We start from the raw sequence: 25981 nt of genomic DNA, 5'->3' as shown, positions 1-25981 counted from the left end.
ACTCAGAGTCATATTTGTAAGAGTCTGAATCATATGCAAACCATAGATAAGTCTACAAACATTTATTGGCATGGAAAAAAATTATATAATGTTAAAGAAAAAAGGAAATCAAAATAAAACATACAGTATGATCTTAGCTTTGTAAACATTATGTGTTGAAATTAAATTATATGTGGTTATCTCTTGGAAGATACCAAGAAAAAAAATGTGGTTATCTTTGGGTCTAGATTATGAATGATTACTATTTTTCTTTATAATTTTTTGTAGTTTTAAAATTTCTTACCATTGGCATGTATTATAATATTTTTGTGTTCAGGAAAAATGTTCAACTTAAGAAAATTCTGAAAAATATCTTAAGCTTGAATCATTGGTTAGTGGTTCTAAGATTTACTCTAGAATGGCTCCTACTTTCCTTAATTTATGATAGCTGTCAATTGTTTCCATCTAGGTCCTCCTAATACATCTAGGCCTCTGGTTATAAGATTTTTTAAGTATGAAACTTTTACACCAATGTTAGATGGAGGAAAAGCATGGGCTCCTGCAATAAAGCTCTTCTTGGCAAAAGACTGGATTGATGTTGCATGCTTTGCTGAAGCTGGCAAAAACAAACAAAGTTCCACTTTGATCAGAACTTGATTTCCAATATGTGAATTACACTGAGTCATTCAGATCCATTAGGAAGCTTGGGAGCCAAGTATCCACATGTAACCCAGCCAGCCTACTACGAATAATGACTCATGTCAGGCAGGTAGTAAAGCAAGCAGATTTATCAACCTCCTATTTAATTAAGATGGGTAGGCAAGTTTTGATTCTTATAAACTAAGCTTGCACTTCGGTTCTTACCTAACAAGTCACCTCCTCATTCTACATTATAACAGAAAGCTAGTCTTATTAATCCTTGATGTTAATCTATCATCTAAGGTCAACAAATGGAATTCTTACACAAGAACCTCTGCTTCAGAAAACTGCCTTTGGGCAATTTCTCAAACTTTAAGCAATTTAATTATCAAAGCTGTAAATTCATATGGTAAGATTATTGCCAGATTGGTGGACTTATTTCCTTTCCATTCAGGACTGGATTTATAAATGTAGTTAGTAGAAATAAAATGCAGTGAGTTAAAAGAGGTACCTTTGAATTGGGTGAGTTAATTCGAATAACTGCCACATCCCCTTTGACTCCATAGTTAATATGGGTTCTGGCTAAAAAGAAAAGGAAAATTTATTTGTAAACATGTTTACTACAAAATAGATCTACAAAGCAATGTATGTCCATAAGAAATTAAACTTACTCAGCAAAGCAGAAGATCCTGTAAAGTTTCGGCAAATATAACCTGTAAGAAAAGGATATTTCAAAATTAATTAGCAAAACAGAATTTCTGTAGTATCATTATATATGATAATGCTACCATTTCCAACAAGAAAAAAACTCCAAATCAGAACAATGTATTCTAGGCCATTATTATGACTACTACCATATTTTTTTTATTTCAATTATCAGATCATATGATTATTTGGATACTAAATGAAGAAGGTAGAAGAGTGGCTCCCCAAAGATCTCTATGTCCCCAGAAGCTGTGAATATGTTCAGTTATATGGCCAAAGGGGATTAGGTTGCAAATGGAATTAAGGTTGCTAATCAGTTGACCTTGATATAGGGAGATTATTATGGATTACCCGGGTGGGTCCAGTGTAATCACAAAAGGGAAGAGGGAGGCAAAGAGAATCAAAAAGATGGCAAAGATGGCAATGTATGAATGTCTTGTCCTCGTGTTGACTTTGAAGCAGACAAGTCAAGGAATACCAGGTAGCCTCTAGAAGCTGGAAAAGATAAAGTAATAGATTTTCCCCTAGAGCATCCAGAATGAACACAGCCTTGCCAATCTTTGATTTTAGCTAAGTGAGACCATTTCAAACTTCTGACCTCTATAACTGCAAGATAATAAATTTTTATTGTTTCAGACACTAAATTTGTGGTAATTTGTTATAGCAGCAATAGGAAACTATATACTAGCAATAAGTAACCCACAAAGCAATCCATAATGTCAGTTCCAATTGTATCCCAAATATATTCCAACTATGTTTTTTTTCCAGTCAAGTCCTCTTGCATTTTTCTGGAGATGGACTTTCCAGTGTTATCAAAAGTAAAATCCAGAGTCAACTATAATGGCAACTATAAGGAAAGCATTCCATGTCACACTTCACTAATTTTAAGTATTTATAACTGAAAAAGTCTGTATCACACTCCACCAAGAATACTCCTACTCCTTGGATAACAAAGGTCAACTACTCTCCTCCTTCTTTCCAAATCACTAGTTTAGATGCTCCAGCATGGTGCTGATGATGATGATATGATCTTTTGAGCACAAACCATCACAGGAGAAGCCCCATCAGAGGGTCTTTTAATCTGAACTCTAGGTAGAAGGTAAGGAACATTGGAGAATTCCAGGCAAACATTCCAAGTTTGTTTTGGGCATTATTCTACTTCTTTTCTACCATTAAAGGCTTACCTCTGCCCTGCTCTCATCCAAACATCTTGCTCTAGGGTGGTAACCAAGCTGTTTTGGAGGCAGCCCAGGGTCAAAACCCCTTAATCACAATTTACACTCTTCTTCAAAGCACCTGCTTTTTCTTCCCTTGTCTGTCATTCATGATTCACCTCAAACCACTTCTCCTATGCATTCCTTTAACTCCTTACTTCTCCCTGCCCACTATCTTCCAAATCTTGCCCAATTATTTTAGGAAAAAGTTTTCTCTTTGGTTCTAAAAATAAAAACAAATCACCCTTAATTGACCAGTAACTGTACATATGAAAAACATATACTCAGAAAAAGGTATAAATCTTAAAGTGATATCAAATACAACAAAGAACTAGTGCTTTAAAAATATCCAGTGATTCCTTCATGCATCTCCTCTAATTACATTAGCTTTCCCCAAGTATTGGTTACTTAATTTTCAATTGTTAGTATTAAAAATTTATTTCTAATTTTCATTGAAATATACAGCATTTGAGCTACATTAGTAGCTATATGATTTTGGAATCCACAAACATAATTTAGTAGTGGGGAGTATCTGCCTAATTTAGGAGGGCTATTAAAAAAAAGTTAATCTTAGGCAACCTCTTACTGGCTATACCTTTCCACCAATCTGTGACCACTTGGCTTTCTCTTTGCCTACGCTCCCAGTCTCCGAATTCCATTCCTTCATCTGGTTCAGAATTTGGAAGATGTCAAACTAGAGTCTAAGAATTTGCCCTAGCTTGCAATGATAAAGGCAAATGGACAATAAAAATCAAACCATTTTGGTCATTGTACATCGTAGTGGATATTCTAAATGCAATTTTAAATATCAGCTCTACCAAAAACACTTTTTACATGATTTAGAAACAAACCTTACAACCATACCCACTTCTAAGCTGGGGATGGCCTATGTCTGACCAGGATGCAGGGACCCTTTGGGAGCCAAATTACTTATGGCCAAAGTAGAACCCAAGACACTATCCAATATATCCAGCTGGACTAGGATTACCACAGCAATATTGAGAAGTGATTCTAGAACTATATTGAGCATTAGAGTCAACCGTGGAGGTCCAAATATACTCACAAATTCCTGGGCCCCAACCTAGGACCACAGAATCAGATTTTTAGAGGGTTAGGCCTTAGAATCTATATTTTTAAGAAGGTGACGCTGAAGTATACAGCAAACAAACGGGTATGTGGGAACCACTGACTTGGACAAGCAATGATGGTGGGGTGGAATAGGGGAGAACTATCAATAGTTAGCCAAGGCTCTTGCTTCATCAATCTTTTCTCTCTATTTTGCTGTTCTTTAAAGGAAGGGAAGGGAAGACACAGAAAATAGCAGCCTTATACTGGTCTAAAAGGCAAGGCAACATATTAAAAAAGGAAAGAAAACTTTGTGGATGGCACCAGAAGCAGAATGAGGTGATCTCGGGCTCTATCTACATTTCCTCTTTAAGCAGTCCAATCCATCCCTTTTAGTCAAAGATGAAGGTTCAACCATCAGGTTTATTTACTAGCTGTGTGACCATAAACAAGTCTCTCAGTGAATCCCAGTGTTTTCAGACAGGAGAGGCCAACCATCTCATCAATCCCCAGTGCTTCTGCTTCAATAATGACACACTTCTCTCTTCTTTATCCATCATTTGAAATCTGTGTCATCTTGTAGTCACCACTCTTCCTTCTTCATATTTTGCATCACGACTCCAACCTTTTCCACAAAACCTCATCTTTAGATTGTATGTACAATGCTCCTTCCCTACTCTGTCTTCATTTTTATCTTTATTGTTTCCTGTTTTGTTCTGTAATTGCTGTATCTGTAGCAAGTGTTTCACCAGCCACATTGTAATCTATTCCAACATCATCTTATAGTCATTCATTCAACAAAAATGACTGATTGGGAATGAGGGATGAGATAGACAGACAAAAACCAAGAAACATGAATATGTCAATAAGCATGTTAGAAGATACGCCCCTAAGTGCAAAAAGATACTAAGAGCGAGTATGGGTTGCAATTTTAAAGATCAAATATTTGAGACAACAGGTTGGTGCACATTAGCCTACAGTTTAAACCATTTTAACTCTTGCCCACTAACTTACCTATGCTGCCTACACATCCAAACACAAAACCTGTTCTAAATCAACAGAGAAAAAAACAAAGAGAAAATCAGTAAATATGCAAGCATATTTAGAAAAGAATTCCAAAACATAGTCAACTAAATCAAGTTAGAGCATGAGGCAGCTTTGCTTTTGGGATCTAGCCTTTCCCACTACCTAAAAGTAGAGCATACTCTGTAACAGCTGCATGAACTTTGGCCTACATCTACCGTGCAAGCAAGAGAGAAACCTTTGTCCTACTTTTTAATCATCTCTGTTAACATAACTCAAGAAAATACCTACAAGAGTACAGTCTGAAGACTACAGTCAGTAGACAAGCAAGAGAGAAACCTTTGTCCTACTTTTTAATCATCTCTGTTAACATAACTCAAGAAAATACCTACAAGAGTACAGTCTTAAGACTACAGTCAGTGGAGAGAGTTGGATTATGCTGACACAAATTTCGATTTGAAAATGTTCCTTTGGTTGTTTTCTTGTAATTCAATCCTGGGGGAAGGGATGGGATTAAGGAAGTGAAAGTCAAATTAAAAAATACACCATCTACTAAGGTATTTGCCTGTAATTCATTTCTTGTGAAATTATTTTACCACTTACATAATTAGGAATTTAGATTTAGAATAGGAATGGGAATTAGACAAGATATTCTGGTTAAGATGTGATTTTCATTTGGTAGTCATATTCAGAGTTATAGCACCTATACAACAGGAATGCTTTATAACTTCAAGAATTACAAGTCAATTTCAAGAGAATTTAATCATCTACCAGCAAATGTTATAATCTCATTAAAGGTCTGGCAAAGCCTTAGCATAGACTTTCAAAGTGAAGGATTATCTGTTGAGTCTAATGGTAACACAGGTGTGCTGGTAGTTTTAAATTTACATTTTTTTCAAAATTTATAAATTACTATTAGAAGGGGCAGTAGTTATAATCAGTCACATTTTCCTATTAGTGATAACACAATGCATAACAACATATTTACGTGTGTGTATATATTTCTACACACAAAACAGAAAAATTAAGCTGGTAGCTTTTTGTTACACATGGAAAATATAAAAATTACTTAAAAAATTCTTAGATATAAAGAATCACAGTCAGTGCTGGAAAGATTCAATAATAGCTAACATTTACTGAGTACTGAGTCCATGAAAAACTGCTTTATACCTAAAATAACTCCTTTAGACCTCATAATATGGTATTATTCTCCATTTTACAAATGAGAAAACAGAAACTAATTGCCAGAGGATAAAAGAAAGGAAAAGCCAGATTCAAACCCAGAAGTCAGACTCCAAACTTAATGCTTTTAATTGCTGTCATGCTACTTCTCATACCAAAGAAAAATCCATAGTTTCTATTATTCATTTTACAGATGAGGAAAATAAAGGTATTTGTTCAGTCACATAGCTGGTTAGTGACTACAAACCACATGACCTGACTACTACTTCATAGTAATAGCAGCTGCCAATCCATAAGAAAGACCTTAAAACCAATACTGCGGCAAGTTCAAAAATATACAGTTGAGGCCAGGTGCAGTGGCTCAGCCTGTAATCCCAGTACTTTGGGAGAACAAGGTGGGAGGATCACTTGAGGCCAGTTCAAGATCAAACTGGGCAACATAGTGAGACCCTATCTCTATTAAAAAGAAAAGAAAAGACATACATTTAACTTTTCAAAAGTGTTAAACCATAAATATGGAAACTGGGGGGGGGGGAGACTGTAAGTAAATGCATACAAAGGCCAACATAGGCATATTAGTAAGACAATGAGTAATTCATTTTTCTTAATCCCTTTCCTCGATCTTCACAATGTTTCAATTTTCTGTAATGTAGTTTATAATTGGTACACATACAACAGTCCCATTGAGACTAAAAAGAATGGTTGAAAAAAGAAGGCAGAAAAAGACTCAATCATCCAATTTATCACCTTACAATAAAGGGAGACTCCAGCTACCTGTCTAAAAAAAGCATACTACCCCAGTGGTTGGGGAGGAGGAAAGAGAGGGAATTCATACCACAAGTTAAATTAAAAGTAAAAATTTCTAATTAAGTAACCGGTATTAAGTACAACATGCAATAAAAAGTTAGTCACATTTGATCTTACAGATTTGGGATGGAAGGAAGATGCTAGGTTTTCTATTCTACAACCACCCGCTTTAACCCTTTCACTGTCAGTTTGAAGAGAAACAATATAGCTAATACAGGCTGACTGCAAATCGTCAGAAACAAGATTAGAAATAGTTCTTTAAATGCTCTAACATTTTACTTCTTAAGATACAGGTATATGTGTGTTTTAAAAGAATGTCTTCCAGGAAGTTGCAGACGCATTAAAATTCAATTTATGCTATACGTTCACACTGGGATTATAGGCACTTCAAGAGTTGAGCTCCCTACTGAAATGTGGTAGTTAAGCACAAAAATGCTTTTGAGTTAGGAAAGGAGCAGGGAGTGGCAGTGATGTGCAAATTTGGTTAATTACATTCAAGCTTCTATTGTGAGCAAGGTGCTGTGGAGCCACAAAGATGCGACAGAATGGGTCCCAAATCCTTTTGAAACTCCCGATCTAGTAGGTACAATTCAAAGCCCATTATTAAAGAAAATAAGAGGGGCGTGAGCCCAGAATTGCGACGCAGGAGACCTGCGGAGACGCGCCAGACTGCGTGGAAAGGACTCAGAAACGTTAGGGGTTAAGGAGTCTGAAATAGCCGCAGGCCTCGGAATCGCGAGAGGGTAAGTGACAGTCCCTTCGCAAGGACACAGGAAACGGGGTCCCAGGGAGGGGTCCTCGGGCGGGATGGACAGGCGGCAGCAAGGGGGCACGCGCGACTCCAGGGCCACCTCAGTCCCCGCAGGAGTTCTGTCCGGCGTCCTGAGGTGCCCTCGGCCAGGCCTCACCTCGGGAGCGGAGGATCCTGAAGGCAGTGAAGCGGCTGAGGCTGCCAATTGCCCGGGAGGCCACCATGTTGAGCCGAAGAGGACGAAAGTGAAAAGCGCTTCTAGCAGGGGCGGCCAAGTGGAGGACTTTTCTTCCCGCAGCCTGGCCAGCCAGGCGGCCGACGTACTGCCTGACTAAAACCCGGACGCCGAGTCGCCGCCCACCCCAATCCCTGCCCTTCGCTCCCGCTAACGAGGCCGGAAGGACGCTTTCTTCGCCGGAGGACCGAGGCCCATCGAGGGGCGGAGAGCCAGGGTTTCCATCAGGCGGCCGGCGGGCAGCCCGCGAGGCCTGCTCCAGCCGCCGGTGGGGGTGAGGGGTCCTTTCCAGAGAGGACCAGCTCTTGGTGCAGCCGAGTCTTGGCACTTGGGTGCGAACCTTGCCCAGAGCGGGAGCTCGCGCGGAAACCAAGGAAGGTGAGACGGAACGTGCTTTTGGCTTTCCGCCTGGCCTTTCCCTCAGTGGTGTCACCTGTGTCTGAGTTTATCACCGCAAGTTAACGAACTGTTTGCCTGTGTGTGTGTGTGTGTGTGTGTGTGTGTGTGTGTGTTTTGGCCTAAAACGCTGGGCTGTGTTGGAATGTTTATGTTTCACCTGCTTTGCCTGTAGCCAGGGCAGCGGCTATAGAGATTCAGAATGGCGCCACGGGTTTACCTCGATTTCTGCTGTAAAGGGTGGGACTCAGTTCAATGACCTTTCGAGGCTTGAGTATGGAAGGAGATGAGACAATCTTCCATCCCGCTTGGTGACCCAGTGCTCCGGGGGATTTTCTAATCCAGAAGAGATCTGGCGATCATTCACCTCCCTCACTTTATTGGTGAAGAAACTGAAGCCATGAATCAGTGTGAGTGATTTTACTCAGGGCCACAGGTGGTAGAAATAGGATGAGAGCCTAAGCCTACTAACTTCTTCTGGTCAAGAGTTCTGCATTGCATGATAGTGGTTTTTGTGCTGAAAACGATGGTCTCGAGTCCTGGAATAAAAGTGATTGATTTCAAAAGGAAGCCACATTGAGGGCCTGCTGTGTTCTGGACCCCTTTACACCTTTTTGTTTAGTTCCCACGATCCCAAAATTATTGTTATCGTTTGCATTTTCCAGATGAAGTTTAGGAAGCTTAGAGAGATTAAATTTTCTGGTCCTGTGGCAGAGCCAGGATTCAGAAATAAGTGTGAGTCTCACTACTACCAGATTGACAATTCGGCAAGAAAGGAAACGAGAAGGGGCAGGAAAATTGAGACTGAAGTGAAGAGTATGGAAAGAAAGAAGAAAGGTTTCTATTTAAAGCTCAAGTGAAATAATGAGTCGACATCACTGTGGGCACTTCAAGCAGAAACTGGATGACCACTTCTGGATAAATTGCAAAAAGGATTCCTGATGACCTCATAAGGTTTTTACTGTTCAAAGCCTGCCTTCTGCCCACATAATGCTCTCTTTTGCACCTAGTTGCATGTAGCACTTATTATTTAGATCAGGGGTGGCAATTGTTTTTTGTAAAGAGCCAGACAGTAAATAGTTTAGGCTTTGCAGGCCTCCATTGATCTCTTCATAAATTCTTTGTTTTGTTTAGTTTACAGCTCTTTAAAAACGTAAAAATTATTCTTAATTAGAGGCCCATGGATTGTAGTTTGCCAGCTCCTGATGTAGATCACTCATGTGACTCCATTTTTTGTTCCCTGTGCTCTCAAGAAAATTGTAAACTCCATCAGGGCAGAAATGTTATATTTCTTTTATGCTCAGCACTTTAGTACAATGGTTTATATAGAAGGGAACTAAATACATTTATATCATTACCTACTAATAATAACAGCAAACATGTATAATTCTTACTACTATGTATAATCCTTACTAACATGTATAATTCTTACTACTATCAGGCACTGTTCTAAGTGCTGTATATGTGTGTGTGTTTGTATGGTGTGTGTGTATATATATGTAAAATCCTCACAACGGCTCTATGTGTGTGGTAGGTACTAGAATTATCTACATTTTCAGATGATGGTCCTAAGACGGAGAAAGGTTAAGTAACTCTATTAAGGTCATACGGCTAGGATGGAGCCAGGATTTGGACTTAGTCTGGCAGTAGAGTCTGTTAACTGTTACATTGTGTCTTTTTTTAAAATTTATTTTATTTTTTTATTTCAGCATATTATGGAGGTACAAAAGTTTAGGTTATGTATATTACCCTTGCCCCTACTCCCCCCCAATCAGAGCTTCAAGCATGTCCATACCCTAGACGGTGCGCATAGCACTCATTATGTATGTATACACCCGTCCCTCCCCAACATCTGCCCGACACCTGATTAATGTTATTCCTAAATGTGCTCTTAGGTGATGATCAGTGAAACCAGTTTGGTGGCGAGTACATGTGGTGCTTGTTTTCCATTCTTGGGATACTTCACTTAGTAGAATGGGTTCCAGCTTTAACAGACTTAAACCTAAGGTGTGAAACTATTAGAATTCTAGAAGAAAATGTGGGAAAAACTCTTACAGACATTGGCCTAGGCAAAGAATTTATGAAGAAGACTCCAAAGGCAATCACAGCAACAACATAAATAAATAAATAAATGGGACCTAATTAAATTTAAAAGCTTCTGCACAGCCAAAGAAACTGTCACGAGAGGAAACAGATAACCTACAGAATGGGAAAAAATTTTTGCATGCTACACATCCGATAAAGGACTGATAACTAGAATCTATTTAGAACTCGGGGAAAATCAGCAAGAAAAAATCAATCAACCCTACATTGTGTCTTAATGATGTAATAATGAACTACTAGAGCCACCCATCTTGTTTTCATTACTTGCCTAGCCCCTTCCTCCTTTCCCTTGCTCCCTCCCAGATGCCTGCAACTTCATGCCTTTCCATAGTTCCATATGATACTCAAGCCTAGCCTACCCTAGCCTAGAGTTTCCATGCTTTTAATATTTTTAAGGGCTCTAGCATCTTTTTCTGAAATTCTCAGCTCTGTCCTCTTTTGGTGTTAGCTCTACCTTAGACTAGCTTTGTTAATGTTTGCAAACTGCTGTTAACTATGCCAAGCTTCAGAAGAAAAGATTTGTGTTCCAGAATTCTAGACAGAAGACTTGAATGTTAGACTGACTAATCCATCCCTAAGTCAATACCAATGGACCAGTACTATGCAGTGTTGTTTTAGGCCTTGGTTACCTGAATCAATGATCTTGGCAGAGAGAATAAGATTATTCTGATTGATTTAAACCCTAGAGTTGGGCTGGATTCAATCCCATGTAAACCACATATGGCAACTACTTAATGGGGTGAAATGGATATTGGAGTAAAAACCACAGATTCCATTATAGTTTTACATGTTATGAATATTTTCTTTGAATCTGTCATTTGCTTTTTGACTTGATTTTAGTATCTTTTGCTGTGTATGTATGTTAAATGGTTATGTAATCAGATCTATTGGTTACATTCTGTTACAGCTTCTGGGTTTTGCACCATATATTGGACTCCCTTTCCCATTTAAATTATGAAAATATTCTCTGATATTTTCTTCTAGTCTTTTATAGTTAAAAAGTATATATTTAGATCTTTAATCTAGCATTTATTTGTACTTATGATATGAGCTAGGAACCTAATTTTTTTTTCAAATGTTTAGTTATTTTCTCAATGAATTTATTGAATAATTCATCTTTCTCCCAGTTAATTGAAATGTTATATAATAAATTCTCGTATACATGGGTATGTCTCTGAGCTTTCTACATCTTGTTCTGTTAACCAGTTTCATTTATTCCTGTGAACTGCTGTGTTTTAATTACTGGTGCTTCATAGCAAGTTTTTTAGGGCAAGATCTCTCTCTCTCTTTTTTTTTTTTTCCATTTCCTTGACTATTTTCATGAATTTTATTTCAAGATGAACTTTCCTTAGGGAAATTTGTGTCCCAGACCCTTGTGGCATTGTAAGTAACTTCTGGAAATGATGGTGTCCATCTCATGGGCCTCTTTGTGTTTTCCTGGCCAGAGTCCCTTGAATATCCCTAGGCTGGTGAGCCTGAAGCTTGGTCTCCTCCATCTCTTTCCAATCCACGTGTTTGGAACACATAATTTTTTTTTTTTTTTTTTTTTTTTTTTTTTTTTGAGACAGAGTCTGACTCTGTTGCCCAGGCTAGAGTGAGTGCCGTGGCGTCAGCCTAGCTCACAGCAACCTCAAACTCCTGAGCTCAAGGGATCCTCCTGTCTCAGCCTCCCGAGTAGCTGGGACTACAGGCATGCGCCACCATGCCCAGCTAATTTTTTCTATATATATTTTTAGCTGTCCATATAATTTCTTTCTATTTTTAGTAGAGATGGGGTCTCGCTCTTGCTCAGGCTGGTCTCGAACTCCTGAGCTCAAACGATCCGCCCACCTCGGCCCTCCAGAGTGCTAGGATTACAGGCGTGAGCCACCGCGCCCGGCGGAACACGTAATTTTTTTTTTCTTTTTGGAAGCTATAGGGCATCCTCCTTGTAGTCTATAAAGACCCAAGAGATGTTAAATCTTAAGGCTTTTATATTATCTATTGCTGTTACAATTACCCCCAAATTTAGCAGTTTAAGATAATACATATTTATCATCTCATACAGTTTCTGAGGGTTAGGAACTTGGGTTGTTCTGATTTAGAGTTTCTCATGACATTGCAGTCAGAATGCTGGTCAGGGCTGGAGTCATCTGAAAGTTTGCCTGGGCCAGAGGATCTGCTTCCAAGTTCACTCACATAGCTGTTGGCAGGAGACATCAGTTCCTCGCCCTGTGCCTCTTCATGAGGCTGCTCGTGACATGGCAGCTGGCTTCCTTCAGAGTGAGTGATCTGAGAGAGGGATAGGAAGACAGAAGCTACAGTTTCTTTATAGTCTAATGTCAAAGGTGACATGCTATCACTTCTGACATTTTTTTGTTGTTGTTTATACAGACTAACTATGGTATAGGGTGGGAGGCAATTATACAAGACTGTGAAGAGGTGGAGATTGTTGGGGGCCAACTTGGAGGCTGGTTACTAAAGCCTTCATTGGCAAATCTTGCGAGTTTGTTCTTTGGTGGTTTTTTCTTTTTATAAGTTAAAACATGTTTCAAAATTAAGACATTATAAAAGATGTACTATGACAAGTCTTCCTTCCACTCTTGTCCCCTAGTTACTCAATTCCTTTCCTTCCAGCCAACAATTATTTTTAACATTTTTTTAAATACTTCAGGGGTATTTTATACTGATGCAGGAAATGTAAATATTATTTTTGTGATTCTCTTCTGTGGATACACATTAAATAAATTTATATGCCTTTTCTCAAAAAAAATTTAGCTTAGAAATGGTTCCATATTGCTATATATCATTTCCTTATCTTTTACAGCTGCATAATATTTCACTGGGTTGCTGTATCATGATTTACTTAACCATTTATTTGTTGGTTATTCTAATGTTTTGCTATTACAGTGACAACATAGGTCATATCCCATGTGTGTAAGTGATATAAGTGATATCCATGAAGTAAATTCATGGAAGTGGAATTGTTGGATTAAAAGTTAGGTACAGTTGTAGTTTTGACAGATAATTACCAAATTGCCCTCCATAGGGATTGGACCAATTTATACTCTTGGCAGCAGTGTATGAGAGTGTCTGTGTGTACTCTTACCGACAGTGCATAACAAACCTTTGAGCCTTTACTAATTTGACAGTTATATCTATGTGGTTTTAATTTGAATTTCTTTTCAACATCTTTTCATATATTTAAGAGCCTTTTGTATTTCCTTTGCTGAGAGCTGTCTGTCCATATCCTGTGTCCATTTGTCTCCCGTTTTTTTCCTTAGTGATTTGTAGAAACCCATTGTTAGGAATTTAGCCTTTTTTGTGGGGTGAATAGTTAATTTATTTTAAATATTTTTTAATACATAGGTTTTTATGTGTCCTTTAAATTTTTTTTTATTATTTGAAACAATACAGTACCAAACTTAGGAAAAGGTTGCAAGTGCAGTCCTACAAACTTTTTTTTCTAGCAGCAGTTGAGAGTTGTTGACATGATCCTTCACCATCCCTAAATACTTTTGTGTGTATTCCTTTCAAATGCACACATTCCACAAAGCCTTCCACGTAATCACAATACAACCTTCAAAATCATGAAATGAACACTGGTGGTTTCATGATCATGCCCAGCAGTCTCTACTTCTTTGGCACTGAAGAAGAGCACAGACTCTGGAGCTAAACTGCCTGGGTTCAAATCCCAGCTCTGCCACTCAGTAGCTGTGGGTCTTTGGGCAACTCACTCAATCCCTTCATATCTCAGTTTCCTCATCTCTTACAAAGGGTCTAATAATTATTCCTACTTCATAGATCGTTGTGAGGATAGATGGTTAATACTTAGACTAGTGGTTGGCACAATATGAAAGTTATGTCAGTGTAGCTATTATAATATTATTATAGAAAGGATAGTTGATGCTACATTAAATTTTATAGCATTTTATAGTACCCATGAATGAGGTTGTCAGAGTTTATAGAAAACAATATAAGCTACAACTTGTTCAACTAACCCAGGATGTATTTTTGTTCTCTTTTTAGATTTCAGAATGACTACTATCTTGACTTGCACTTTAAAAAATCTTCCTAGTACATCAAAATGGGCCCTCAGATTTCGTAAGTTTAATTTTTTCTTTTTTAAGATTAGATTTGGATTTATTATAAGCACCTTAGATAGACACTGAATGGTATTCCTTTTTGTAAACAGTTTGTTTTGTCTTCTAGCTGTAAGATTTCTGAGCTGTTCCTCCCAGCTGCGAGCTGCCCCAGGTATGGTAATTATAAAATAAACATTTCTGATTTAAATGTTAGATTCTAGATTCTGTATTTTGTGAATTCTGGATAAAAACCAAAACAAATTTGCTAATTCTCCCATTTTTATGAGCAACATGAACATTATTATTGTCTTCCGATTAAAGAATTATAGAGCCAATCAATAATGATATTACATTATTTAGGATTGGGCTTGAAGATGTTGCCAGGAGACTGCTTTCTGATATTTGAAACTGATGGAGTCATGGAGGTTCCATAAACCTTAAACCATAAACCTCAGTTTATTCACCCTCTGGCTGTCAGTCCTGGAGATGATTAGCATACCTCTTGAGACCTTTGTAGAGCCAAAAGTTAACTTTTTAAATTTGCAGTTAGTGATATGCTTCTCTGTTGATGAATATCTTCTTATCCCATATACAAGAGGACCCATTCCTGAAATAGAGGTGATTGGGGAACTAGTTAACAAAAGAAGGTTAATATATGAAATGAAAGAGTAAGGACATTTGTTGATTTTATATGGTCATTTAGACCCTGGGTAAACTCAATGAATTGGGCTTTTTTACTGCAGGTTTTTGCAGAATCTGCTGTGGATATATATCTTCACTGATCAGTGCTAAAAACACCCTGACAAATAGAAAAAGTACCTTCCAGGATTCCGAAAACCTATGCTATCTTCCAGTTCTCCTTTTTCCTAGCAATGTGGCCTTGCACTGCATGCTTTGCTTCCTTGTGCTTTAGTTTCCTCATCTAAAAAAGAAATATAATAATTCTAGTCTTGTCAACCTCATACAGTTATGAAGATCTCTTAAAGCACTTTGAAAACTATAATCTCGAATTATCAGAGGTCTGTTGCCTAATCCCCACTAGAGAAATTTCGTGTTGTCATGTAACAAATATATTTCCTGTGGCCTCTAAATTCTAACTAGAATATAGATTTCTATTAACCCCATAAAGAATACTTTCTGTCTTACTTCACCTTTTCCCTAATTCTGATGTTCACCCAGGTCTTTGCTTTGCAAAGTCATACAAATAGACCTGATCCTTGCCAACTGGGAGAAGGTCATTCTGAATACCAACAGGGGAAAGCATTTATTAATATCTGGTATTTAGACTATTCTTTATGCTCCTCTGTAACTATTCTTGATGTTTCTGTCTCTTACAGCTATATTGTAAGCCCTTGTGAGTCTTTAGTTTTTTATGTCCTCAGTGACTAATACAGTGTCCTACAAGTAATTTGTGTTAACACTGATGATGACAGTAGTGCAGGAAGGCACATGATAAGACAGATGACTGTGACAAGCTGATTTGAGGGGAGGGAGCAGGCATATGCCTATGCTGAGCAGGTTTTAGGTGGCAGTAATTTTATAACTGACTCCTCTTGGAGCTCACGTGAATATCCCTGTCTGACACAGCTGTTAGATGAAGGAATTAAAATAGAGAGGTACAGGATTTATTGATGTTTTTAGTCATTTGATAGACTGGAAATGCAAGTGTCTGGAAATTTTGAATGATTTGATGGTTATATCTATATATTGATCTGTGTATACACACACGTATATAGCAGTTGTATAATACATGACACATCTTTTATCTTCTTTGATTTTAATTATATATAGAGAATGTAGGATATATGTCAGTCAGCCAGTGAATCCTAGGTTTTGGAGTTGGAAGGAGCCTTTAAGGTCATCTAGTCTAGCTTCCATATTTTCAAATTAAAAAAAAATTGGCCAAGCAGAGCCTAGAACCCAGATATTATAACTCCCAATTTAGATTCTTATAATTCATTGCTACTTTGTGCCCATAGCACTGTGGAATATATAAAACAGAGCTGTATTATTTGCCCTTGAGAAAATTTTGATGTGGTTAGGAGTCATTGTATATATGAAACAGAATGAGAGTCCTTGGATGACCTTTCATTACATAATAAAGAACAAATATTTTTTAAATGTGGCTTGTAGAATTTGTCTAATTACTTTATAATGTGTTAAATTGTTTAGAATAGCCCATTTTTGCCTTAGAGGTTGTCATAGAAGTTCAGAGGCAGGAACTACAAGTAGCTATAGTTATCAGGGAAGGCTTTACTAGGAGGTGGAACGTGAACTAAGCCCAAAGAGATAGGTAAGAATTAGATGGGCAAAAAGGGGCCACACAGATAGGAGAATATGTGAGTAAAGGCAAGGAGGTTGGTGTGAGCACAGCTATAGGGACTGGGGGCCTTCTCCTTGTGTTACATGAAGAGCAACCCCCCAGTCTTTTGGGGAGTAGTGGAAAATACTTTTGGATAGTTAAAGTGGATCCAAGTAAAGCAGGCAATTTGTTAGAGGAGGTAAGAATTTTAATTTCAAAGTGTATAAAAGGAACATATTGTCAGTTCTTAGAAAGCAGAATGACACGATGGCGTCATCTGCCCTTTGCTCTCATCACTTTAATCTCTCTAAGGTCAGTCATAAGTAATCTGCAAATCTTCAAATTTAGTGGCCTGTTTTCATTCCTTATGCTCCTTGACCATCTTGTTCTCCTTGACACTCTCCTGCTTTTGCTGTCATACACTGTTCTCTCTTGATTCTCCTACTGAAGTTACTGTCTCTCTCACATCTTCTTTCTGCCCTCTCAATGTAGGGAAATCACAAAGCTAAGTGCTTTTTATTGTGAGTAGTGGACTCTCAAGGTTGAGGTGTTTTGTGTGTAGGGAAGGTGTCAGGAACCAGGCAAGCAGTGCCGGGGGCCAGCTACTTTGTCTCTTCATGTGTCACATGTTACGTCCCTTTCCTGGCCCTTCTGCTTCTCTCTATATCCTTCGTCACCCTTCTTGCTGGCTTCTTTGCTCACTTATAGTTTATAAATTCTGGCTTACAAGTGACTTCAGTTTATCATCTCCCTGGTTCTTCTCATGGCATCTTTTCAGCTTCAACTAATTGGTATTACTTTCCATGCTTTTTTGCTTAGAGAGAGAATCTGACTGGCACAGTTTATCGCTAGGTAGATGACACAGGTTACTGGTTGGCTACAATAAGACTTGATCGTTGGTGGGTCCAGTATCTACTCTGAATCTAATCAGCTTTTGCAATGGGCTAAGGGACATGGCTGTCTATGGCTTTCCCTTTGTCAAGGACTATAAAAGGGGCAACTCCCTTTGGAGGGTGCTGTGGGAGAACAGGCATTGCAAAATATTTCTCTGCTTTTCTTCTGTACTCTAAGCTTCAAATATCTCATGACTTTCTGGTCTACACTCACTTCTCTTCAGAGCTTTTGTTTTCCATCTTCTAGCTACCTGCTGAATGGACATATCCACCTGGATGTCTCTCCATAACCTCAAAGTTAGTAAGTTTAAAAATGAAGTCATCTTTTTTCGAAAACCAGTTCTCACTGGCTTATAGAGTAGCTATATTTTCTTAGTCTCTAAGTTTCTTCATAATCCTGGTTTCCTTTTTCCTTCTTTTCTGTAATATATCTGATTGCTCACCAAGGTGCCTCATCTTCCTTTATAAACTCTCTTGTATGGGTCCCTTCCTTTTCATTCACGCCGATACTGCGTTTACCCCCTGGCCTTGAGCACCACATGCTTGGGTTTGCCACAGTGTCATCACTTACCTCCTTGTTGCCTTTATCTCCTTCACCTACGCATCTCCATTAGAGCTGCCAGGATGATCTTTATACCCCGTTTTAGCATGACTGTTGGCTCTAATGACTATTTCTTTCAAGTTGGTTGTAGATATTTATATAAATATTTTCCTATGATGTTAATGGGTGTGGTAAGGTGTTTGTCGAAATTTTATTCCCAATAATTTAGGATTTTCTTCTATCTCTAACAATGAAGAAGTGATGATGGTAGGTAAATTCCAAGGTTAAAAACAAGAAAAGAATGAGATAGATTTTAATATACTAACATAGAAAGATCTTCCAGCTATATTGTTGTCAAAAAAGTATACATAATGCACCAGTATATGCATGTACATGCATTAAAAGAAAACAAGATTTGAAGGCCGGGCAAGGTGGCTCATGCCTGTAATCCTAGCACTTTGAAAGGCTTCGGCAGGAGGATCACTTGAGGCCAGGAGTCTGAGAACAGGGTGGGCAACATAGCAAGACCCCATCTCTACAGAAAAATAGAAAAATCAGCCAGGCATGGTGGTGCACACTTATAGTCCCAACTACTCAGGAAGCCGAGGCAGGAGGATCACTTGAGCCCAGGAGTTTGAGGTTGCAGTGAGCTGTGATGATGCCACTGCACTCTAGCCTGGGCAGCAGAGTGAGACCCTGTCTCAAAAAAAAAAAAGAGATTTGAAAGTATATATAGCAATAACATGGCAGGGAAGGGCATATAAAGAGGGAACTTTAGTTTTTACTTTCCATAGGTTAGTATTGTTTATTTTTTTTAACCACATGCATATATTTACATTTTATTCTTTAACTTAAAAAAAACTAAAGGGCAGTTTTACTGTTTTGAGATTCAAAAGTATTTAGGCAAATTGATCCAAACAGTCAGGAAGCATTGTATAATAGTTTTTGCAGAATAGCAGTTGTCATCAACCAAGTGGGCTTTATTTCTACAGATAAAGGTAAGAACATCAAGCTGTGTGAAAAGTGAAGTGTCAATCATTGTGACTTCTAATATTAAGAGCAGACTTATGTGTAAAATTGGTTACTTCTAATGAAATATTAATAGGTTGTCAAACACTTAATAAAGATGAACAGTTTTATTAATGGCAAAATTACCCCATCATTGGGTAGAAGCTTTATTTACCTTACATGTTATTTGGAAACTTATGAATGCTAGTCAATTTCTCAGCTCTTTTTTTTTTTTTTTTAAGTATTGAAGTGGTTTAATTAATAGCAAATGCAGGTTGGCATTGAATGATATAATTCTTCTTAGAATGTCTGTCTTTAAAAATGTAAAAGATCATCTGACTTTATATATTTTAGTTAGTAGTTCTTTAACTTTATCTTAAAGCTGGCCAGGCCAAATCGAAGAAGACGTTAGCCAAACCCAATGTAAGGAATATAGTGGTGGTGGATGGTGTTCGTACTCCATTTTTGCAGTCAGGCACTTCGTAAGTATGAAATGATCATGTTATTTATTCCTTCTTTTAGAGTACTTTCAAAAGTGGTCTTTGTAAATGTAACTCAGTAGGTAATAATATTATTAGTGGACTAATAAATGGATAGCATTTCCACGAAATTAATGGAATAAATCAAGCCAGTGGTGAAATATTATGGCAACATTTGTTTTTTATCCTCTTCATGAACATGCCTAGTGTAGTTTTAGCTTGAAACAGCCTTATTTTGAAAGCCTAGTGTAGGCCTAGAGAGCTTCATTCCAATAGAGATCTCTTTTCCTTTTCTGGAGATACGTACGTTGTTTTTGTGCTTCCTCAGAAGTTTGAGTGCTGAAGATGTGGGTTATGGGCATTCTGACGGGCCTGTAGTCCACTGGTTTGGCCTCCTGGGAATTATTAGAATTGGAGTTGATGGGCTGGTCCAAACCCCTGGCCCAGTGCAACCCCAAATATATGGGACCAGAGTGATAGGATCACATAAAAATTATTGCAAGTAAGATCTACAAATGAATGCTAAAATAGGTGAAATGTTAAGAAGAAACAGAACATTTGCATAGCCTCAAAGTATATCTCCACCCAGATTTTTATGACTTACTGTGATGATTTCAACATATGTCCACAAATTCTGTGTTACTCTTTCTACTAGGAAGTGGGGCTTAATTCTCCTCCCCTTGATTGTGGGCTGGATTTAATGACTGACTTGTAACAAATTAAGTACAGAAAGGGAAAAATAGTAACTTTATAGTGTGGTAAACTGGCAGATACTAGCTAACATCACTGGTAGTAAGGGACGTTGCTATCATGCACTCCCTGATGTTCAGCAATGTGAAGAGCACTTCACCTCTGTGACATTCCATAACCCCAGTCTTCAAAAGTGTCAGGGTAATGGAAGACAAGGAAAGACTGAGGAACTGTCACAAATTGGAGGAGACTAAGGAAGCATGGCAACTAAATATAACGTGATATCCTGGATTCATTCAATCCTGGAATGGAAAAAGGCCATTAGTGGAAAAACTAGTGAGATCCAGATAAAGTTAGTAGCTTAGTGAGTAGTATTGTGTCAATATTCATTTCTTAATTTTAGTAAGTACATCATGGTTATGTAAGATTTTTTTTTTTTTTTTGAGACAGAGTCTCACTCTGTTGCCCAGGCTAGAGTGAGTGCCGTGGCATTAGCCTAGCTCACAGCAACCTCAAACTCCTGAGCTCAAGCGATCCTCCTGTCTCAGCCTCCCAAGTAGCTGGGACTACAGGCATGCACCACCATGCCCGGCTAATTTTTTTTTCTATATATATTTTTAGCTGTCCATATAATTTCTTTCTATTTTTAGTAGAGATGGGGTCTCGCTCTTGCTCAGGCTGGTCTCGAACTTCTGAGCTCAAACGATCCGCCCACCTCGGCCTCCCAGAGTGCTAGGATTACAGGCGTGAGCCACCGCGCCCGGCCTATGTAAGATGTTAACATTAAAAGAAGCAGGGTAAAGGGTATATAGAAAGTCTGATCTCTCCAGTTCTTTTGTAGATCTCCAATTGCTTCAAAAAGTTTCTTTAAAAGTCCTAATACATCCTCTATATCCCATTAGGCATTACAAAATAAATAATATGCTTTTAAAATAAAAGTTTTAGGGCCAGATGTGGTAGCTCATTCCTGTAATCCTAGCAGTTTGGGAGGCGGAGGCGGAGGTATTGCTTGAGGCCAGGAGTTTGGGACCAGCCTGAGCAAGAGTGAGACCGCAGCTCTACCCAAAAAAAAAAAAAAAAAAATTAGCCAGGCGTGGTGGTATGCACCTGTAGTCCCAGCTACCCAGCTACTTGGGAGGCTGAGGCAGGAGGATCACCTGAGTCCAGGTGTTTGAGGTTGCAGTGAACTGTGATGACACCACTGCACTCTAGCCCGGGCAACAGTGAGATCCTGTCTCCAAAAAAAAAGGAGAGGTTTAAATTTAAAGAGTGTATAGCACATGTCATGCCGAACAGTAAGGAATTGGACAACACTTCTATTAGACTCTTGTCTTAGCAAGCTCAGCAGGAGTTAAGGCTTGCCAGATTTTTAAGGATGACAAATAACAAAGTCACACTATTTCTTCATTTGCAATGATGGACTGCCTTGGATAGGAAAGTTAAGTGCATTTGCAGCAGCATGTGTTACATGATCTCTAGGTGTTTCAAATAGAATGAAAAATTTTTTTTTTTATTGAAGCTCTAGGTTTTTGATTTAAATTATGCTTTCTTTCTCCAGGTATAGAGACCTGATGCCACATGATTTGGCTAGAGCAGCATTAACGTAAGTAAATGCAGTTTCATTTTAGTTCTTATTTCATTAAAGACACTTTCTCCAGTTTCTATGCTTAAAATAGCATGTTCAATAAAAGTTTCATATCTAGGCTATATTAACTTCCGTGTGATAGGGAAAAACGCCGATTAGCTGTTATAAGATTAATTTATTCTTCATTTTAGCCATCTGTGTACACAAAGTTAAGCAGCTCATGAATGTCAGCAATCTTTATTTTGCAAGCTTAATGGTGTCTTTGCATAACAGTATTGGTTTTTTTGAGATAGGGTCTTGCTCTGTCGCCCAGGCTAGAGTGCAGTAGCGTCGTCATAGCTCACTGTGTTTTCAAATTCCTGGGCTTGATTGATCCTTCTACCTCAGTGCATGCCACCACACCCAGCTAATTTTTTATTTTTTATAGAGGTAGGGGTCCTTAACTCCTAGCCTCAAGCAGGCCTCCTGCCTCGGCCTCCCAAAGTGCTAGGATTACAGGCGTGAGCCACTGCACCCAGCCACAATGTTCTTTAATGAGTACCCTAACTAGCCACAGGACTAGACTGATAAGCCTAAACACAATACATATATTTGATGATTTTCTTAGGAACTTAATTACTATATAAGGGTAGCTGAATAAATTATATATATTTATCTAGAAAGAGACCTGAAGAGTAATGTACAAACCACATAAAAATGTAAAATTAGATGTGGTTAAATGAGATTGAGCTGGATGAATAATTTGGTGAGAATCATTAAATGTATTGCTGTTTCTAGGGTGGAAATAACATATGAGGCATTATCTCATTCCTTTTTCATTGACATTTTGCCTTTATGTTCTTCAACCAGCCACAATTTTTTCCTAGTTTGGAGAAACTCTTTTTTTTGTTGTTGTTAACAGAAAATAACATTTAATCAGAAAAACAACAGCTGTCATTTTCTCAGAAATTTTTTCAGTTTTACTATAATTGAAATTTATGTCATTCAACAGATTCCATTTTATAAATGTTCATAACATGTCAGGCTTTAAAATATTGAACATTGCAAACACAGAAGGAAATTATCTTTTGAAATTTATTTGCTAAGTGGTCAAAGAGCACAATACAATCCTTTATTTAAACTGTATTTCCAACTAACAGAATTATAAAGTTGTTGGTTCTGAAGTACTAGAGATGATGCTAATCTCTCCTAAATGGTCATATAATATTTCAAAATGCCCAATTCCGGATTAAAATGGCTTTGCAGGCCACAGCTTGGCAGAGACTATGGAAACTACAGACAAGAAGCCTGGATTGCGCAGCTGTTAAGTGTGCTCCACTTAGCAGTCTCAAACAGGTCAGATAGGGTTGAACCCACAACTCAGAGGATTCTTTCCAGGACCTCTACCCTCCAGGGTGGCAGCCCACTTGAAGAGGTTTGGAGCTAAAGACCAGGGCAGGGCAGAGTGTCCAGTTCAGAAGTGTTGGTTAGCATTTTCACTTAACTCAAAAGGACATTTTAGTAATCCAGTGTTTTCCATTGTGGTAAATACTGTGGAAATCAGGGGTCCTTCACTAGCCCATTCGAGATGTCCTTTATAACATGTCACCATCCGACATGAAGTTCTTTTTTTTAACTCTCAAAAGGAGAAACTCTTCAGTTGAACTTTCTGCCCATTCTAACTTTTGTTTGTTTTTCTTTTCCGGCCAGACTTCAAGTTTGAGTGAAAGTAGCAGTTGCTTCTCTCTCCTTACTATCCATTTCCTCTCCCTGATTTCATAATAGTCATTTCCATTCCCATTGCTTTACAGTAACCATACTTTAGAATCTTCTCTTAATAAGGACTTTGTGATCGCAAAATGAACCAATATCTTCTCAGGCCTCTCTCTCTCTCTCTCTGTGTACTCTGTAGCATTTGACAGCGTAAGCTGTACTCAACCTGTCTTCTGTTGATGACTTAATATTATGCATCTATGATTTTCCTTCTATCTCCTGACCGATTTTTTTCTACTTTGAAAAAAAACTGAATCTCTCTCTCTTCCTCTATTTTAATGGTATTTTGCAAGTTTCAATCCTTAGAGCTTTGCATTTCTCTGTATGCATACTTTCCCTTAAAACTCTCATCTACTGAATCTTGATTTTTTTTATGTAGAGGACTCCCAAATTTCTAAATTTGACCTCTCTTAAATACTTCAAGCTCAGCATGTCAAAAATCAAAATTATGTTTTCACCAAAGCTGGCTTATTTTTCTATTTCTGATAATGATGCTGTTACGATCCCAGACTGGAAGTTTGCAAGTTTTTCCTGAACTTTTTATTTTGAAAATGTCAAATGTATAATAAAATTGAAATAATAACACAGTGAATACCTAAATACCCTCCACCTAGATTTAATAATTGTTACCATTTTGCCATACTTGCTATATTTATTTGTTTTGGACCATTTGACAGTAAGTCACAGACATCATGACACTTCAGCCCTAAATAATTCTGCATTTATCTCATAAGAATAAGGACAATGATATTGCTAACCACAGTATCATTACCATAGTTAAGGTAACAGTGCTTCCGTAACTTCTAATATCTAGCTCATGTTCAGATCCCCCCAATTGTTCCAAGAATGTCTTTTAAAAATTTTTTTATGTCTCTTTAGTATCCTTTAATTTAGAACATTTCTTTCTCCCCCTCCCCCCATGACATTGACTGTTTGAAAAGTTCCGACCAGTTGTCTTATAGAATGTCCCACATTCTAGATGTTTCTTCATGAGGATATTCAACTTGCCTCTCTTGTGAATTTCCTATAAACTAGAGATTAGGTCTAGAGGCTTGATTAGATTTAGGCTAACCATTTTTTTCGTAAGAATGCTTCATGGGTAAAGCAACACATCCCATCACATCAAGAGGTACATGATACCTGATACTAAATCTAACCACTTGATCATGGTGGTCAGAGTGCCAGATCTTTTGATTGTAAAGGTAAACTTTACCTCTTACAATTCGTAAGTAATCTGTAAAGTGATATGTTAGCACTATGCAAATATCTTGTTCCCCCAACAACCTTTTGTTTTTTTTTGAGACAGATTCTTGCTCTGTTGCCTGGGCTACAGTGTTAGTGGTGTCATCACAGCTCACTGCAGCCTTGAACACCTGGGCTCAAGTGATCCTCCTCCCTCAGCCTCCGTAGTAGCCAGGACTTCAGGCACACGCCACCACACCCAGCTAATTTTTCTATTTTTTTGTAGAGATGGGGTCTTGCTATTGCCCCAGCTGGTCTCAAACTCCTGACCTCCATCAATCCTCCTGCCTTGGCCTCCCAAAGTGCTAGAATTACAGGCATGGGCTACTCCTGAGCCCGGCCTCCCAACCACCTTTGACCAAGTGGTTTTTAGTATCCATTGATCATTTTTGCCTTAATTATTTATCACATTAGAGGTTACAAATTTATGGTTTTTCTGATTCTATTATTCCTCCTACACTTATTGGCTGGCATTTTTCTGTGAAGAACAGCTTTCCTTTTTTTTTAATGGATGAGGATTTTTGGATTTTTGTTTATTTATTATGTTATAGCCAAGTGTAGTCATTATTTGTTTTAAGGCTCAGATTATCCCATATTTTATCTGTGGCAGTGCCTTCAAGTTGGCTCCTGTGTCTCTTTTGTTCTTTAGTGTAATATTATTTTTTGAGGTCTAATTTGCATACAATAAAATATACAGATTTTAAGTGTGTAGTTTGATGAGTTTTGACAAATGTGTATACCCATGCTCCTGTTTTTGGTATGTCCCGTTTGTTTTTGAGTGCTTCCTTCCTTTTAGCACAAAAAAGATGAATGAGATTCTCTTGTACTTTGCCTCAGACCTGGTATCAGTCACTTTTAAAAAAAACTCTTGTCCCTTTAATGGGGAATAGCAGTTAGATACCAAGTTTGGGTTCAAGGAGTACTCACTTCTGCTGGAATGTTATTGGGTTCAGTTATCTATCTATGGGCAGAACTAGAATATATGTATTCAATTATTTATTTATATTGATATTTCAAATTTATTTTTATGAAACCTGTAACTTTTTCTCTTTGATTTTATATTTGTCTTCTTTTCTCTTTTTACTGAAAACTTTGGTTCCTACTAACATTAATAGGTTTACTTACCTATTTTATCCTATGCAAAATTATTTTTGATGTTTCTCCTCTAACTTCTCATTACCAGTTGAGCATCAAATGTTAATTTTTTGAATCACTCTTTCATTCATTTCTTCTTTGATAAGGTATCAAACACCTGTCAAAGAAAAAAAAGATATGATCTCTGCCCTTTTAGATTCAAGGCTGATGTTTTCAAAGAAATGTAATGTT

General features: G+C 37.9%; 2 protein-coding genes across 3 annotated transcripts in view; one reads left to right on the top strand and one right to left on the bottom strand.

The window, feature by feature from the left end:
• HADHA (hydroxyacyl-CoA dehydrogenase trifunctional multienzyme complex subunit alpha) overlaps positions 1-7696 on the bottom strand; it is a 40278-nt gene extending 32582 nt beyond the window's left edge. Inside the window, exons 1-3 of the mRNA XM_069494107.1 lie at positions 7523-7696; positions 1290-1331; positions 1130-1200 (exon numbers count right to left, since the gene is read on the bottom strand). Of these exons, the coding sequence (XP_069350208.1) occupies positions 1130-1200; positions 1290-1331; positions 7523-7589 (180 nt within the window). The 5' untranslated portion in view covers positions 7590-7696. The remainder of the gene's footprint in view (positions 1-1129; positions 1201-1289; positions 1332-7522) is intronic.
• A 198-nt stretch (positions 7697-7894) lies between these two features.
• HADHB (hydroxyacyl-CoA dehydrogenase trifunctional multienzyme complex subunit beta) overlaps positions 7895-25981 on the top strand; it is a 33214-nt gene continuing 15127 nt past the window's right edge. Inside the window, exons 1-5 of one of the 2 annotated variants that reach the window (XM_069495215.1) lie at positions 7895-7978; positions 14108-14182; positions 14291-14335; positions 19290-19389; positions 21635-21679. In XM_069495215.1, the coding sequence (XP_069351316.1) occupies positions 14116-14182; positions 14291-14335; positions 19290-19389; positions 21635-21679 (257 nt within the window). In that variant the 5' untranslated portion in view covers positions 7895-7978; positions 14108-14115. Of the gene's footprint in view, positions 7979-14107; positions 14183-14290; positions 14336-17284; positions 17365-19289; positions 19390-21634; positions 21680-25981 lie in introns of those variants that run through there. The other variant, XM_069495216.1, reaches the window with a different exon arrangement.

Source organism: Eulemur rufifrons, chromosome 19, assembly GCF_041146395.1.
Source record: "Eulemur rufifrons isolate Redbay chromosome 19, OSU_ERuf_1, whole genome shotgun sequence".
NCBI classification, from domain to species: domain Eukaryota; kingdom Metazoa; phylum Chordata; class Mammalia; order Primates; family Lemuridae; genus Eulemur; species Eulemur rufifrons.
Note: the sequence above shows the minus strand (reverse complement) of the source record. Positions and strands in the feature narration are given on the sequence as shown.